We start from the raw sequence: 18836 nt of genomic DNA on the forward strand, positions 1-18836 counted from the left end.
AGGGCACACCACTAGAATGATCAGGCAGGGAGGGTTCGGCAACAAAGAGGCAATCCAGAACAACAGGGGTTAATAAAAAGAGTAGTCAGACAGGCAGGGTTCAGCAGCAGTATATCAATCCAGTCATTAAGGGGTATAGCAGGCAGAGTAGTCAGACGGGCAGGGATCGTACACATAATAGACAAATAAATACAACGATCTGTCACACCCAGGAGCACACAAAGTAACACTATACTTGGGCAGTGACAGATATTTGTAGTCAAACTTACATAGGCGCAGGATTCATGCCACAGAAGTCCGACTGGCATCAGGAGCGTGCAGCGATGACGTCAGCGCCGCACGCATCCAGACCCAACACAACCTCTGACAACGAGCAGGGAAGGAGACGCCGCACCCCTAGCAACGGCTAGAGTGGCATGACATAAAGGGATTATCTATCTTTTAAACAATAGCAATTCTGGTGTAGACTGTCCCTTTAACCTGCTCTCTTCATGACACATTTTTTTCTCCCTTTCAGGTGCCCACCTGCCATAAAACATATTGGGCTAGATTACAAGTGGAGCGCTAAATTATCACGCGATAATTAACTAGCTATTACAAAATCACTTACGAGCTCGGGGGAGCAATTAGCACTCCAAAAATTAACCAGAGATCCGATCTCTGGTTAATTTTTTTACAGTGCCCCAAATGCCCTCAAAATAGAGGGCATTATCGTTTTAAATTTAAAAACAACAAAGTAGCATTTTAAATTTTTTTTTAAAACAATTGCACTAGGCAGTATTCTGGGGCTAAAGTTAGAGTTTGGTGTGAGAAAAAAACAACACTGAAAAGTGCCTTTACATTGCTGTCTATGCAAACTGTGTGTTCCCAGTAAATAAATATGTACATATTAATTTACAAACAAATATATGCATATATATTTACAAACTGCTGCCATCACTGTGCTACTTACCCCCTTCGCTGTGTGAGGTTCTGATGCCGTCTCTGAGCACAATGCTTCCTAGCGTGCTCTCGTGAGCACAATACTTCCTAGCAATAACTTGTAACACCAGCGCACATATCTTGAAAGCGATATTTAGCGATCCACTTGTAATCTGGCCCATTATGTTAAGCCAGTAGGAAGAGTTACAAAAATACACTCATTTATGAACATGCACAATGATTCCGTAACCGCAGCATGATTCCGTTTCTTTATTAACTTTTACCAAAATTATGTACAAGAATCTCCCAAATGTCACCATCATATAATAAAATTATTCAAATCTATAGGTAATTCTGAAAGCTAAATTTATCGATTTTGTATGATTTTGTATTTTTTTATTGGCTGTTCCAATCAGCCAAAAGAATGCGAGCTCAATCCTATTGGCTGATTGGATCAGCCAATAGGATTGAACTTCAATCCTATTGGCTGATTGCATCAGCCAATAGGATTTTTTCTACCTTAATTCCGATTGGCTGATAGAATTCTATCAGCCAATTGGAATCTAAGGGACGCCATCTTGGATGACGTCACTTAAAGGAACCTTCATTCGTCGGGTAGTCGTCAGAAGAAGAGGATGCTCTGCGTCGGATGTCTTGAAGATGGAGCCGCTCCGCGTCGGATGGATGAAGATAGAAGATGCCGTCTGGATGAAGACTTCTGCCCGTCTGGAGGACCACTTCGCCCGGCTTGGATGAAGACTTCTCCCGGCTTTGTTGAGGACTTCGGCCCCTTTGGATAAAGACTTCTGCTGCTTCCTTGAGGATGGATGTCCGTTCTTCAGAACTGTAAGTCGATCTTCAGGGGGTTACTGTTAGGTTTTTTTAAGGGTGTATTGGGTGGTTTTTATTTTTAGGTTAGGGTTTGGGCCGCAAAAGAGCTAACTGCCCTTTTAAGGGCAATGCCCATCCAAATGCCCTTTTCAGGGCAATGGGGAGTTTAGTTTTTTTTAGATAGTATTTTATTTGGGGGGTTGTTTGTGTGGGTGGTGGGTTTTACTGTTGGGGGGTTGTTTGTATTTTTTTACAGGTAAAAGAGCTGATTACTTTGGAGCAATGCCCCGCAAAAGGCCCCTTTAAGGGCTATTGATTGTTTAATTTAGGCTAGGGTTTTTTTTAATTTTGGGGGGACTTTTTTTTATTTTGATAGGGCTATTAGATTAGGTGTAATTAGTTTTAATATCTTGTAATTTGTTTATTATTTTCTGTAATTTAGTGTTTCCTTTTTTGTACTTTAGCTAATTTAATTAAATGTATTTAATAGTTGTTAATTTAGTTAATTTATTTAATTATAGTGTAGTGTTAGGTGTTATTGTAACTTAGGTTAGGTTTTATTTTACAGGTACTTTTGTATTTTTTTTAGCTAGGTAGTTATCAAATAGTTAATAACTATTTAGTAACTGTTCTACCTAATTAAAATAAATACAAACTTGGCTGTAAAATAAAAATAAACCCTAAGCTAGCTACATTGTAACTATTATTTATACTGTAGCTAGCTTAGGGTTTATTTTATAGGTAACTATTTCGTTTTAAATAGGAATTATTTAGGTAATACTATTAATATTTATTTAGATTTATTGTAATTATATTTAAGTTAGGGGGTGTTAGGGTTAGACTTAGGTTTAGGGGCTAATACATTTAGTATAGTGGCGGTGACGTTGGGGCGGCAGATTAGGGGTTAATAAATATAATGTAGTTGTTGGCGATGTTGGGGGCAGCAGATTAGGGGTTCATAAATATAATGTAGGTGGTGGGGGTGTCCGGAGCAGCAGATTAGGGGTTAAAAAAAATTATTTTAGGGTTTGCGATGCGGGTGGGCCTTGGTTTAGGGGTTAATAGGTAGTTTATGGGTGTTAGTTTACTTTTTTGCACTTTAGTTATGAGTTTTATGTTACGGCGTTGTACGATAAAACTCTTAACTACTGACTTTTAAATGCGGTAGGACTCTTGACGGGGTAGGTTGTACCGCTCACTTTTTGGCCTCCCAGGACAGACTCGTAATACCGACGCTATGGAAGTCCCATAGAAAAAAGACTTTACGAAGTTTACATAAGTCATTTTGCGGTAAGGCCAAAAAAGTGTGCGGTGCCCCTAAACCTTCAAGACTCGTAATACCAGCGGTAGTGAAAAAGCAGCGTTAGGACCTGTTAACGCTGCTTTTTCAGCTTACCACAAAACTCGTAATCTAGCCGAAGGTTTGCATAATCAATGGTTATCAGAAAGCAGTATAAAATGCTTATATAAAATGACCATCATGGTACTGATATCACACACCCCCTGATTTGATATAGGAGTACTATTGTTATAGACAGATTTGTGTCTAACACACGGAAAAAATGGAGGTGTGTGCTTATTCCATTGAAATACAGTCATGTGATTGGTCTATCAACACACCCTCGGAGTTATATTTGTGAGTTCTTTTGATATAGGTGGTTATCCTGTGTTATCAATAATATTACTATCATATTACCTATAATGTATATGCCCTTGTTGAGTATAGGAGAGCTTTAGGCATAAACAGATATTGGTTATTGTAATGTTTAACACACGTAACAAACAGAGGTGTGTACTTACCCATCCGAAATAAAACTATGTGATTGGTCTATCAACACACCACCTGAGCTAGGGGTGTGCACTTTCAATTGTTTGGTAGTGGCGGCAATAAAAAGCCGGTTTTAAATGTATTTTAATATGCCTGATGAAACGGCCGGGAGAGCCGAGAAACGCGTAGCAATTTTAAACCTGTACAACTATTTTGCTTGTGAAATTATGCAATAAAAGTTTTAAGTTTGTTTTAAGCAAAACTTGAGCCTGGAGAATTAATACAAGCAAACCACTACCAAACAGTTTACCTCCTGGAGGGCCGCTGTATATCGAAGAGAGCCAGAGAGAGCCAGCTGGTCAGCTCTGATTGCCAGCCTGCTTCCACAAGCACATTGGTGTGCTTCGCCAAAGTGTGAGTACCCTGTGTACAAAACATCAGTAGTGTTGCTGACATCAATCAATCCGATACACACATTTGTGCGCCTCTCTTTTGTGTATATTTCATAAAATGCTTGCAGCAGTCATTTAACCCCATGATTACCCCCTTAACTGCTTCATAACCAGCATGTGATCTGTGTACAGTCTTCCTGTGACAGCTATACCTGCAGGAATCTAAAGCAAAAGGAAGGGAGCTAGAGGGAAATTACAACTGGCTACACTGGTGCATGCAGCAAATAGGAAGAGAGAAAGAAGGATAGCACAACATTCCCTATAAATTCCTATAAATTTCCCAATAAACCTTAGGGACATTTACTAAGCAACAGGGACATTTTTAAGTTTAATGGTGACTTGTATTTGTAAAGCCTGAATATAACAGATTGTACTACTTAAAGGGATAGTCTAGTCAAAATAAATTAATTAGTCATTAAAGGGACAGTAAACACCAGAATTTTTGTTGTTTAAAAAGGTAGATAATCCCTTTATTACCCATTCCCCAATTTTGCATAGCCAACACAGTTATAATAATATACTTTTTACCTCTGTGATTACCTTGTATCTATGCCTCTGCACACTGCCCCCTTATTTCAGTTCTTTTGACAGACTTGCATTTTTAGCCAATCAGTGCTGACTCCTAGGAGCTTCACGTGCCTGAGCTCAATGTTATCTATATGAAACACATGAACTAACGCCCTCTAGTGGTGAAAAACTGTCAAAATGCTTTCAGGTTAGAGGCAGTCTTCAAGGTCTAAGAAATTAACACATGAACCTCCTAGATTTAGCTTTCAATTAAGAATACCAAGAGAACAAAGCAAAATTGGTAATAAAAGTAAATTGGAAAGTTGTTTAAAATTGCATGCCCTATTTACATCATGAAATATTTTTTTTACTTTACTGTCCCTTTAAGTATTTAAAAATTTAGATTTTTTTTTATTGTGCAGTATACATTCATTATTTATTCTACCCACTTTTCCCATAATTTAAACTGACATTCATGACCGTGAGTTCAGTATTTATTAAGCAGCGGATGCTGCTTCAGACGCCTTTCGTTTAAGAAGGAGCAGTCGTAAGACCGCTGCTTCTTAAAGGGACAGTAAAGTGAAAAAAAATCTTTCATGATTTAAATAGGGCTTCTAATTTTAAACAACTTTCCAATTTACTTTTATTACCATTTTTGCTTTGCTCTTTTGGTATTCTTAATTGAAAGCTAAATCTAGGAGGTTCATGTGTTAATTTCTTAGACCTTGAAGACTGCCTCTAATCTGAAAGCATTTTGACAGTTTTTCACCACTAGAGGGCGTTAGTTCATGTGTTTCATATAGATAACATTGAGCTCAGGCACGTGAAGCTCCTAGGAGTCAGCACTGATTGGCTAAAAATGCAAGTCTGTCAAAACAACTGAAATAAGGGGGCAGTTTGCATAGGCATAGATACAATGTAATCACAGAGGTAAAAGGTATATTATTATAAGTGTGTTGGTTATGCAAAATTGGGGAATGGGTAATAAAGGGATTATCTACCTTTTTAACCCCTTAATGACCGGACCATTTTTCAATTTTCTTACCCTTAATGACAATGGCTATTTTTACATTTCTGCAGTGTTTGTGTTTAGCTGTAATTTCCCTCTTACTCATTTACTGTACCCACACATATTATATACCGTTTTTCTCGCCATTAAATGGACTTTCTAAAGATACCATTATTTTCATCATGTCTTATAATTTACTAAAAAAAAAATAATAAAATATGAGGAAAAAATGGAAAAAAACACACTTTTTCTAACTTTGACCCCCAAAATATGTTACACATCTACAATCACCAAGAAACACCCATGCTAAATAGTTTCTAAATTTTGTCCTGAGTTTAGAAATACCCAATGTTTACATGTTCTTTGCTTTTTTTGCAATTTATGGGGCAATAAATACAAGTAGCACTTCGCTATTTCCAAACCACTTTTTTTCAAAATTAGCGCTAGTTACATTGGAACCCTGATATCTGTCAGGAATACCTGAATATCCCTTGACATGTATATATTTTTTTTTAGAAGACAACCCAAAGTATTGATCTAGGCCCATTTTGGTATATTTCATGCCACCATTTCACCGCCAAATGCGATAAAAAAAAAAAAAGTTCACTTTTTCACAAAATTTGTCACAAACTTTAGGTTTCCCACTGAAATTATTTACAAACAGCTTGTGCAATTATGGCACAAATGGTTGTAAATGCTTCTCTGGGATCCCCTTTTTTCAGAAATAGCAGACTTATATGGCTTTTGGGTTGCTTTTTGGTAATTAGAAGGCCGCTAAATGCTGCTGCGCCCCACACGTGTTTTATGCCCAGGAGTGAAGGGGTTAATTAGGGAGCTTGTAGGGAGCTTGTAGGGTTAATTTTAGCTTTAGTGTAGTGTAGTAGACAACCCCAAGTATTGATCTAGGCCCATTTTGGTATATTTTATGCTACCATTTCACCGCCAAATGCGAGCAAATAAAAAAAAAAACTTAACATTTTTCACAATTTTAGGTTTCTCACTGAAATTATTTACAAACAGCTTGTGCAATTATGGCAGAAATTGTTGTAAAAGCTTCTCTGGGATCCCCTTTGTTCAGAAATAGCAGACTTATATGGCTTTGGCGTTGCTTTTTGGTAATTAGAAGGCCGCTAAATGCTGCTGCGCACCACACGTTAATTATGCCCAGCAGTGAAGGGGTTAAATTAGGTAGCTTGTAGGGAGCTTGCAGGGTTAATTTTAGAGATCAGCCTCCCACCTGACACATCCCACCCCCTGATCCCTCCCAAACAGCTCTCTTCCCTCCCCCACCCCACAATTGTTCCCGCCATCTTAAGTACTGGCAGAAAGTCTGCCAGTACTAAATAAAAGAGGTTGTTTTTTTTTTTAAATAAAAATAATAAAGTATTTTAGCTGTGATGGACCCCTGCCTTAGCCCCAACCTCCCTGACCCCCCCTCCAGCTCTCTAACCCTCTCCCCTCCCTAATTACCACCATCTTGGGTACTGGCAGCTTTCTGCCAGTACCCAGTTTGGCCCCAAAAAGTATTTTTATTTTATTTTTACTTAAAAAAACTATTTCTGTAGTGTAGCAGCCCCCCACAATACCCCCACCCCCACCCCCTCCCAGATCCTTTTATATTTAAAAAAAAAAAAATCCCTTTTTTCCCCCTTTCTGCCCTCATTCATTGGTGTCAGTGTGGCTAATGGGTGCACGTGCACGCGTGCGCACGTACGCACGTGCACGCGCGTGCACGCGCACATGTATGCTCACGTGCACACGCGCGCATCGTGCACGCGCGCGCATCGTGCACGCGCACCCTCACACCCGGCACTATCGCTACCGGTGCAGAGAGGGCCACAGAGTGGCTCTCTCTGCATCGGGGGCTTGTAAAATGGTATTTCAGGATGCCTCCATATCGAGGCATCACTGCAATACCCTCAGAGCTGCTGGAAGCATTTGTGATCGCTTCCAGCACTCTGTTAGACAACTGACGTACCAGGTACGTCCATTGTCATTAACTGCTTGTTAATGCATGACGTACCTGGTACGTCAGTTGTCATTAAGGGGTTAAACAACAAAAATTCTGGTGTTTACTGTCCCTTTAACCTGTCCGCCACCTTTTAGCGGACAGGTTAAGGTTAATTTTTTTAAAGTGCTCCAAATGCCCTTTTATCTCATATGATGTTTTTATACGTTATCCTGTTTTGTACAGCAATGTTCTATGCAATGCCTTGTTTGTCTTTATACACACGGTATGTGCAACCCTAAATGGTGACAAACTTAAATTGTAAAACTAAAATTAAAAAACTAAAATTTGAAAAAAAGTAAAGCAGCACAGTATTTGAAGGGAGGTTATGACCCTCCAAATATGCTTTCCACAAACTGGACAAAGTCTATGTAGAGGATCTAAAGCCAAAGGAGTGAATAATTGTGTATTTTGGTTTTCTTTCTGCTCTCTTTTAAAAGTAAGATTTCAATGGTGCTACTAGAGTATGCAGATAATTATTTTTTATCTAACATTACTACTGAATGCCCAAGATAACCCTTTTAATCTATCTTTATGAAATAACTATTTCCTATGGAACATAGTTATTAGACATGTCCGTTTCGTTTTGTTACGAATCAAAATTCGGACAAATTTGTAAAATTCAGAGCTTCGGATCGATTTGAATTTCCGAATTACCCTAGCAACGAAACTAAACTAATCCGAATGCATTTGTAAGGAATAAATCCGAATAAGTTCGGATTTATTTGTTACATTCGTATGGCCATGGACTAATCACAATTACACTAGTATTGTACAGTATATTAGGTTATATCCCTCTGCTAGCTCTGAGCAGGGCACATTATGTAGCTGGTATCTGTAAGGTTGGTACTTAGGTGGGATGTGCTGTGTATTACACTAGTATTATGTACTGTATATTAGGTTATATACCTCTGCTAGCTCTGTGCATGTTGTGTAGCTGGTACCTGTGAGGTTGGTATTTAGGTGGCATGTGCTGTGTATTACACTAGTATTATGTACTGTATATTAGGTTATATACCTCTGCTAGCTCTGTGCATGTTGTGTAGCTGGTACCTGTGAGGTTGGTATTTAGGTGGGATGTGCTGTGTATTACACTAGTATTATGTACTGTATATTAGGTTATATACCTCTGCTAGCTCTGTGCATGTTGTGTAGCTGGAACCTGTAAGGTTGGTACTTAGGTGGGATGTGCTGTGTATTACACTAGTATTATGTACTGTATATTGGGTTATATACCTCTGCTAGCTCTGTGCATATTGTGTAGCTGGTACCTGTGAGGTTGGTACTTATTTTGATTCAGATGGGTTACACCTAATCTGATGGGTTACACATCATACTAGTCTAATACACAGCACATTCCACCTAACACATAACGAACTTCCAAATTTACAAATCGAATCCGAACTGAATACATCCAAATTTATTTGAATTCGAATGAATCCGAAACGAATACATTCGAATCGATCCGAATTTGAATCGATCCGAAAAAGAAATTTTAACAAATCCGAATCGGTCCGAAACGAACTGAAACAAATTTTTCTGCCGCGCACAAGTCTAATAGTTATTATGCTCTCAAATTTTATTTATAGTCAGATTATATTTTTCATATAATTTGACTAATTGTTTCTTACTACAACTACTTATTTAAATTACAAACCTGCTTAGCTCCCAAGCTCTTACTGCATTGCCAGCAGCTGTATACAAGATTGTGCCTTCAGGGTTTAGAGCAATCTGATTAATTTGCAGCTCTCCTTGTGTAGTGCTCGTGCCACGTAGACCCATTCCAGAACAAGCATCGCCAGACACTACCTGACCAGATGACCTAAAAGATAAAAAACAGCATAATTTATCAGTGATGCAGTCATACAAGTCTTTGCAATAAATGAATGAATCCATATGTTCAGCACTCACAGTAGTGTGCGCACACAGCGGGCAGGATCCCTGATGTCCCAGACACGCACAAAAGACGCTGATGCAGACAGCACTAGACCAGATTGGGAACAGTGCTTCAATGACACAACATTATGGGGATGTCCACGCAGAGACCCAATTTCCTGACCTGTTACCAGATTCCACAGCTTGCAGGTGCGATCTAATACAACATATGGGAGACAAAAAGAGAAAGCTATGCACTTTACTTGTGATCATACATAATGCTCTCACTTTCCCGTATTGCATAATTTCCTACTCTAATATCTAACATTTCAGTTTGCTTTTGCTATACCCAATACCGCCCTGCAAATTGTACTCTACACAACTACTTACAATTTTTTCTATGTTCTCCTTATCCCAATAAGACTATTTCCAAATGATTCGATTTTACAATGTGAAAACTTTATTTATCAGTCATTATTAGTAAAAACACTCAAATTATATGTAAAATGAAAATAAGGTTTTCTTACACTTGAATTGGGTAAATAAAAAAAAACAGTAATCAATTAATCAAAAGAAATGCCTTGAACAAAAAATGAAGGGCGAGATTACATATGCGGCGTAGGTTTAAGCGCAACTGCTGAAACCTACGCTGCTCGTAAGTTCACCTTGCACATCGGGTGAATAACATATATGGCGCCGGCAGATCATATATTGCCGTAAGTCGGATAAACTGGCGATGTTCAGAAATCTGTGAAAATACACATTTCTGGAGTCGCCAGTGACTTACAGCAGTATATGAACTGCCGGCACATAAGTAAAAAACAAAAAAAGTTTAAATCGCCTGTAAAAGTCTAAACCGCCTCCCAAAAATAGACCTGATACATCAAAACCCCTATATCCGCCATCCCCCCACACCGCCTCCCAAAAATAAATCTGATATATCAAAACCCCTATAGCCGCCATCCCCCCACACCGCCTCCCAAAAATAAATCTGATATATCAAAACCCCTATAGCCGCCATCCCCCACATTCAACTAATAATAAAAGTGATTAACCCCTAATCCGCCAATCCCCACATTGCAAAGTACCTAATAAATGTATTTACCCCTAATCCGCCATCCCTCCACAATGCAAAGTACCTAATAAAGTGATTAACCCCTAATCCGCCATCCCCCCGCATCGCAAAGTATCTAATTACCCAATTAACCCCTAATTTGCCAACCCCCACAACGCAATCTACCTATTAATACTATTAACCCCTAAACTGCCAACCCCCACAACATATTCTACCTAATTAACCCATAAACCACCATACTCCCACAATGCAAATAACTAATCTAATCCCTAAGCCCCCTTACCTAACACCCCCTAAGTTAATATTGAGAAACAGCGACAGCAAGCAGGAGCACCAGGCTTGGTCCGAAGTTAAAAATTCAGTTTATTTAAAAAAAAAAACCACAACATTAAAAACAGAAAAGTAAATATGCCAAAATTGTGAGGGTATATGGCAGATCCATCTAACGCATTTCGGCATTAGCCGTAATCATAGTTTAGGGTTCTGCCATAGCCCAAGAGTATTTAAAATACCAATTGTATTCTAATTGAATAAAATAACTTTAAACTCCCATTTTGATTTGCTATCATATTCTGCAAGTTTTATTACCTATACACTCCTATACAAGACACCCCTACTCTGTATGTCACACTGAGATCCGTGTGAGTGGGGTGATCTCATTATCTAGTATCTAGCATATATGCCGAAAATAATTAGCTCTTACTGTATCACCTTTTCTACTGTAATGTTAATCTAATATCTAGTATCTAGCATATATGCCAAAAATAATTAGCTCTTACTGTATCACCTTTTCTACTGTAATGTTAATCTAATATCTAGTATCTAGCATATATGCCAAAAATAATTAGCTCTTACTGTATCACCTTTTCTACACTCTAGATTGACCTAGTGTGTTAATGGGTTGATTCAATATATGTAGTATACCGTCATCCTTCTCCATTTGCGTGTGATAATCTAAACTTACATAGAGCTGGAAGACATATTTGAAAAAAACTGTGATTGTGTGACATACAATGTTAAAAAGAAACACAATATTAAAGAAAAACATAATCTTAAGGAAAAACACTGTCTATTTGCTGATTACTCTCAATTAGCGTTTTTATTTCCTTATGTGTTTCCATTTGAGTACTAATCTAACTCACTGAGCTCAAATTCAGCCTAAGACTCTTAGGTGGAATTTCATCTGTTACAACTTTAAATTCATAGTATGACATTTTTTGTGCTCCTTGAACGCTCTAAATTTGTGGATTAATGGATATGTCTGTGTCAAAGTGATCATTATACTGGTTTAAAAAGAGAGTTATTGTTACAGAGATGTCAATCTGAATACTAATGATTATATACAGATTATAAAATGAACAAATTTACTTTGTTGCTGATTGTTGCAAATTGTTACAAAAGAGGGAAAAGCACTAAGTACTGAGATCCTACACATACAGGGAGTGCAGAATTATTAGGCAAGTTGTATTTTTGAGGATTAATTTTATTATTGAACAACAACCATGTTCTCAATGAACCCAAAAAACTCGTTAATATCAAAGCTGAATAGTTTTGGAAGTACTTTTTAGTTTGTTTTTAGTTATAGCTATTTTAGGGGGATAACTGTGTGTGCAGGTGACTATTACTGTGCATACTTATTAGGCAACTTAACAAAAAACAAATATATATCCATTTCAATTATTTATTTTTACCAGTGAAACCAATATAACATCTCAACATTCACAAATATACATTTCTGACATTCAAAAACAAAACAAAAACAAATCAGTGACCAATATAGCCACCTTTCTTTGCAAGGACACTCAAAAGCCTGCCATCCATGGATTCTGTCAGTGTTTTGATCTGTTCACCATCAACATTGCGTGCAGCAGCAACCACAGCCTCCCAGACACTGTTCAGAGAGGTGTACTGTTTTCCCTCCTTGTAAATCTCACATTTGATGATGGACCACAGGTTCTCAATGGGGTTCAGATCAGGTGAACAAGGAGGCCATGTCATTAGATTTTCTTCTTTTATACCCTTTCTTGCCAGCCACGCTGTGGAGTACTTGGACGGTTGTGATGGAGCATTGTCCTGCATGAAAATCATGTTTTTCTTGAAGGATGCAGACTTCTTCCTGTACCACTGCTTGAAGAAGGTGTCTTCCAGAAACTGGCAGTAGGACTGGGAGTTGAGCTTGACTCCATCCTCAACCTGAAAAGGCCCCACAAGCTCATCTTTGATGATACCAGCCCAAACCAGTACTCCACCTCCACCTTGCTGGCGTCTGAGTCGGACTGGAGCTCTCTGCCCTTTACCAATCCAGCCACGGGCCCATCTATCCGGCCCATCAAGACTCACTCTCATTTCATCAGTCCATAAAACCTTAGAAAAATCAGTCTTGAGATATTTCTTGGCCCAGTCTTGACGTTTCAGCTTGTGTGTCTTGTTCAGTGGTGGTCGTCTTTCAGCCTTTCTTACCTTGGCCATGTCTCTGAGTATTGCACACCTTGTGCTTTTGGGCACTCCAGTGATGTTGCAGCTCTGAAATATGGCCAAACTGGTGGCAAGTGGCATCTTGGCAGCTGCACGCTTGACTTTTCTCAGTTCATGGGCAGTTATTTTGCGCCTTGGTTTTTCCACACGCTTCTTGCGACCCTGTTGACTATTTTGAATGAAACGCTTGAATGTTCGAGGATCACGCTTCAGAAGCTTTGCAATTTTAAGAGTGCCTCATCCCTCTGCAAGATATCTCACTATTTTTGACTTTTCTGAGCCTGTCAAGTCCTTCTTTTGACCCATTTTGCCAAAGGAAAGGAAGTTGCCTAATAATTATGCACACCTGATATAGGGTGTTGATGTCATTAGACCACACCTCTTCTCATTACAGAGATGCACATCACCTAATATGCTTAATTGGTAGTAGGCTTTCAAGCCTATACAGCTTGGAGTAAGACAACATGCATAAAGAGGATGATGTGGTCAAAATACTCATTTGCCTAATAATTCTGCACTCCCTGTACAAAGGGGCTAGCATTTCATTCACTTAATGCTGCCAATGATTGATAACGTCAAACTCCGAGTTGAGTCCCTGTGGCATTCTCGTTTTGAGTCTGTGGATCCAGAATACTTCTCTGAGTGCTAATCTGGCTTCCCTGCTCTGACCCCTAGTTTTGTTTTGTATTGTCTCTATGATTGTGAATTTCAGAGAATTAGGACTTTTTGAGAGATCCAGTTTAAAGTGAATGTAAAGTTTGACGAATGTGTGCCCGGTTTTCAAAAATCCTATTAAAAACAGGGGCACTTTCATTCATCAAACTTTACATTTCACTCGTTTTGTTAAAATACTTACCTTTAATTCTTGAAAGCCGCTCCAGTGCTTCCCCTGCCCGTCGCAAGCCTCTTCATACGTCAGCAATGACGAATCCGGCTTCCTCCAATCACGGCTTCCCCCCCAGAGCAAACATTGCCCCCCAGAGCAAACCTTTTTTTTTTTAGGAGACAGACCTCTGGCCCCTCTCTGGACCAGATACAACCCCCCCAAAAAACAACAAAAAAAGATCCTTCCCAAACGAAGAAGAAGACGGAGAGGAAAAACCCTCCAAACACAAAATTACAGAAACTAAAAGAGGGGATTTTTAATTTTTCTTTGCATATTTTGTCTTTTGGTTAGAGGTTTGTCTTACTGTCCCCATAATCAACCCAACCTATTTAATTTATATGTGGATTTTATTGCTTTCACAAGAAAATTATCTCTATAGAGATTTTTTGTGGCTAAACAGTTAAAGAAATATAAATTGGAAGGGTCGCCCATACTAGAAATTTGGAACAGGTTATTTATACTGATGTGAACGACATATTTAATTATCTATTTGAAGAAATAATACATACTCCTTTGGCACTCCCCTCATCCATAGATGTTTTCCAGCAATTTGTATTGGAGGATCATAACAAAAGTCAACATAGCACTCTATGGCCTAATGAGAAAAGAGCTCTAAACAATCTGACCAATAACCCTAGACTGGTAATTCGCCAGGCGGATAAGGGAGGAGGAATAGTGTTACAAAACTATGAGGACTATGTAGGGGAAGCTAATAGAATCCCCCAAGATCATAAATATTACAAAAAGCTTAGGGGAGACCCCACTGAGATCTTCAGTAAATCCCTGAAAGGAATTATAGAACAAGGTTGCCTCAAAGGGATTTTAAACAAAAAAGAAAAATTAAACTTGTTCCCAGATCATCCGAACGTCCTGTTTTATTACCATTTCCCCAAGATCCATAAGGATCGCATGAAACCCCCAGGAAGGCCCATATTCACAGGTATTAATAGTCTAACTGATAGATTGTTTGAATATAAAGATCTTCATTTATAAAAATATGTGGTCAATTTACTTTATTCATATATAACTGCCATCTGAAACTTATCACATTTATTTTGTCCCACAATTATTTTCAATACTTGGACGAGTTTTAATTACAGGTCAAGATTTGCTAATCTCTTCATGGGTGTTTTTGAAGAGAAATATATTTATCAGCCAGACTGGAGGGACAACCTGATATTTTATGGCCGTTGTATTTATTTGGTGCGGTCCTATGGACACAGCCATACAGTTTGTTAGCAGTTTGAATCATAATGAGATAGGTCTATCTTTCACACACAATATACAGTCCTAGAGAATTGAGTTTTTGGATGTCATTTTAGAGTGGGAGGCCAGAGGTAATGTGTTGTCTTCCACCTATTTTAAGAGTGTGGATTGTAATAATTTCTTACACTTTTCTAGCAACCACTTATAGATTCAGGGAGAAAGATTATCCATGCAACCTCAGTAATGATAGCTATATGAAAGCTAGAGATTTAGATAGAGACAGGATTTTAAAAAATACTCAGAAGTCTGATTCTAAACTGGAAGATGAGAAAACATACCACCCTTCGTTCATCACACAATTTAATTCTGAGCATAAACTAATTAGACAAATATTACACAAACATTAGCCTATCATTCTAAAAGATACCTACCTTAAGGGCAATTTATCAAAGAACCCGAGAGTAGTATTTAGAAGAGCCCCCACTCTTAAACAAAAGCTAGCACCCAGAAAAATAGTAGTGTCAAAAAACATAAATTATGCTTACCAGATAATTTCATTTCCTTCTGTATAAGTCGCGTCCACGGCATCATTCTTTACTGTTGGGAAATACTGAACCTGGCCACCAGGAGGAGGCAAAGACACCCCAGCCAAAGGCTTAAATACCTCTCCCACTTCCCCCATCCCCCAGTCATTCTGCCGAGGGAACAAGGAACAGTAGGAGAAATATCAAAATTAAATATTTATAAATGGTGCCAGAAGAAAAATATAATTTAGAGGGCCGCCCATCGGAGAATACGGGCGGGGGCCGTGGACTCTCCTTATACAGAAGGAAATAAAAATATCTGGTATGCATAATTTATGTTTTCCTTCTTAATATAAGGAGAGTCCACTGCATCATTCCTTACTGTTGGGAAACTTATACCCAAGCTCTAGAGGACACTGAATGATAACGGGAGGGACAAAAAGAATGGTGGACCCTAATCTGATGGCACCACAGCCTGCAAAACCTTTCTCCCGAAAGATGCTTCAGCCGAAGCAAAAACATCGCACTTGTAAAATTTAGAAAAAGTATGTAAGGAGGACCAGGTAGCTGCCTTACAAATCTGATCCATAGAGGCATCGTTCTTAAAGGCCCAAGAGGAAGCCACTGCTCTAGTAGAATGAGTTGTAATCCTCTGAGGAGGTTTATGTCTCACTGTCTCATAAGCCAAGCGGATAACACTCCTTAACAAAAAAGTTAAGGAAGTTGAAGAGACCTTCTGTCCCTTACGCTTCCCGGAATAGATAATGAACAAGAATGAAGTCTGTCTAAAATCCTTAGTAGCCTGAAGGTAGAACTTCAAGGTGCGAACCACATCCAGATTATGAAGCAGACGTTCCTTCGCAGAAGAAGCATTTGGACACAAGGAAGGAACCACAATCTCTTGATTGATGTTGCGGTCTGACATGACTTTAGGCAGGAACCCTAACTTAGTATGTAGGACAGCCTTATCCGAATGGAACACCAGATAAGGAGGCTCACATTGCAACGCAGCAATCTCAGATACTCTGCGTGCAGAAGCAATAGCCAGTAGAAAAAAAGAACCTTCCAGGACAACAATTTAATGTCAATCTCATGCATAGGCTCAAATGGAGCCCATTGCAAAACCTTAAGAACAAGATTTAGACTCCAAGGAGGAGCCTTAGATCTAAAAACAGGTCTGATCCTAATCAGAGCCTTAACAAAGGACTGTACATCAGGAAGCACGGAGAGCCTCTTGTGCAGTAAAACAGATAGGGCCGAAATCTGTTCCCTCAGAGAACTGGCAGAAAGGCCCTTCTCCAGTCCATCCTGGAGAAACGATAGGATCCTAGCAACCTTAACTTTATGCCAGGAAAATCCACGCTCTTCACACCAGAATAAGTAGGTTCTCCACACCTTATAATAGATGCGACAAGTAACCGGCTTACGAGCTTGAATGAGAGTATCACTCACTCTCTCAGAAAAACCTCTCTTGGCTATGACTAAGCATTCGATCTCCAGCCTCAGATAATCTAGATTTTGATGAACAAAGGGACTTTGTTCCAGCAGATCCCTGCGACAAGGTAACTTCCACGGAGAAGATTATGACATCCTCACCAGATCCACGACCACATCCTTTGCGGCCATGATGGAGCAATCAGTAAGCACTGATGCCTGCTCCTGTTTGATGCGGGCCACTACACAAGGAAGAAGTGGTAACGGCGGAAAAAGGTAAATTAGACTGAACCTCCAAGGCAATGTTAATGCATCTATCAGCTCCACCTGAGGATCCCTGGACCTCGACCCATATCTGGGTGCTTGGTATTGAGACGAGACGCCATGAGATCTATCTCTGGCATCCCCCACTTGATGCCAATCTCCGCAAACACTTTGGGATGAAGAGACCATTCCCCCGGATGAAAGGATTGTCTGCTGAGAAAGTGCGCTCCCAGTTGTCCACACCCGGAATGTGGATCACTGACAGTGAACAGCCGTGGACCTCTGCCCACTCTAGAATTTGAGATACCTCCCTCATTGCTAGGGAGCTTCTCGTTCCCCCCTGATGGTTGATGTAAGCCACCAAGGTTATATTGTCTGATTGGAATCTGATAAACTGGGACGAACCTAGAAGGGGCCAAGCCTTCAGAGCATTGAAGATTGCTCTAAGTTCTAGAATGTTGATAGGGAGGGAGCGTTCCTCCTGAGACCACAGGCCCTGTGCCTTCCTGGCACCACAAAACAGCTCCCCATCCAGATAGACTTGCGTCCGTAGTCACAATCTCCCAGGATGGTCTTAAGAAGGATGTCCCTCGGGACAGATGATCTGGACAGAGCCACCAAGAGAGCGATTCTCTCGACCGGCTGTCCAGAGAGATCTGTTGAGACAGATCCGAATGATTGGAACCTGGCAAAGGAAATGATATCCTGGACATCATGAGACCAATTACCTCCATACACTGAGCCAGGGCTCAAAATTTCAGGTCCTAAGATACTAGCCAGGCACAAAATGTTACTCGCCACTTCTGATCCCACCCATCACCTGCCCACTGCATACCCAGGCCATGCCCACTCACCCGCCCACTGCATACCCACATCACGCCCACTACTTCAACCCTTCCTTTCATATGTTTAGCCAGTGCAGTAACTTTACTTTTATATTATTTGATAACTTAACAAAAAATTACATACATAGAATAATACATTAACAAAAGAAAAAAATAACAGTAACGTCAACTTTGGTTTCTGAGGAAGACAACAGCTAGATGAAAAAAGGCAGCTATTAAATTAAGTATTCAAAAAAGAAGTTTATCTGCTCACAATTAAACTTACAAAACTTAGCATGAAGAAAGAACAAGATTTAACACAAAACCTAGAGATTTTCACTTTGAGCTGTTATGGCATCATGAAGAAGAAACAAGATTTAACACAAAACTTAAAGACAATTTAACTTTGAACTGGTATGGCAGCATGATGAAACAAGATTTAACAGCAGTTATTGGCTATTGTGTTGTAGACGCAAGCCCTGTGTAGCGAACTTTATCTGAAGTGAAATACCACTTATAAATGGCTCAGCTTGGATTAAAATAATTAATTGATGGGCCATTGACAGCAATCATTAATAGGTCATCCAGAGTCTCTATAGTCATTGAAGTTCGGTACACAGTCTTTATGCGGTTCTGGAAACTGAAGCCATGTTCACATGAAGCAGTTGTAGGTGGTAATACAGCATAGAAGTTTATCAGGGGGAGTAGTGTAGGAAACTTCTCTTTCTGCTGGTTAATTTTTTTCAAAGTTTCTTTCTTGAACAGAAAGCTTCATTG

General features: G+C 39.4%; 1 protein-coding gene across 2 annotated transcripts in view; it reads right to left on the reverse strand.

Annotated features, from left to right (window-relative positions):
- The window catches only part of KIF21B (kinesin family member 21B), a 513509-nt gene that overhangs the window by 94812 nt on the left and 399861 nt on the right, over positions 1-18836 (reverse strand). For both annotated transcript variants that reach the window (XM_053706916.1, XM_053706915.1), the window contains exons 30-31: positions 9408-9588; positions 9154-9318 (exon numbers count right to left, since the gene is read on the reverse strand). In XM_053706916.1, coding sequence (XP_053562891.1) covers positions 9154-9318; positions 9408-9588 — 346 coding nt within the window. The remainder of the gene's footprint in view (positions 1-9153; positions 9319-9407; positions 9589-18836) is intronic.

Source organism: Bombina bombina, chromosome 3 (genome assembly GCF_027579735.1).
Source record: "Bombina bombina isolate aBomBom1 chromosome 3, aBomBom1.pri, whole genome shotgun sequence".
Lineage (NCBI taxonomy): Eukaryota > Metazoa > Chordata > Amphibia > Anura > Bombinatoridae > Bombina > Bombina bombina.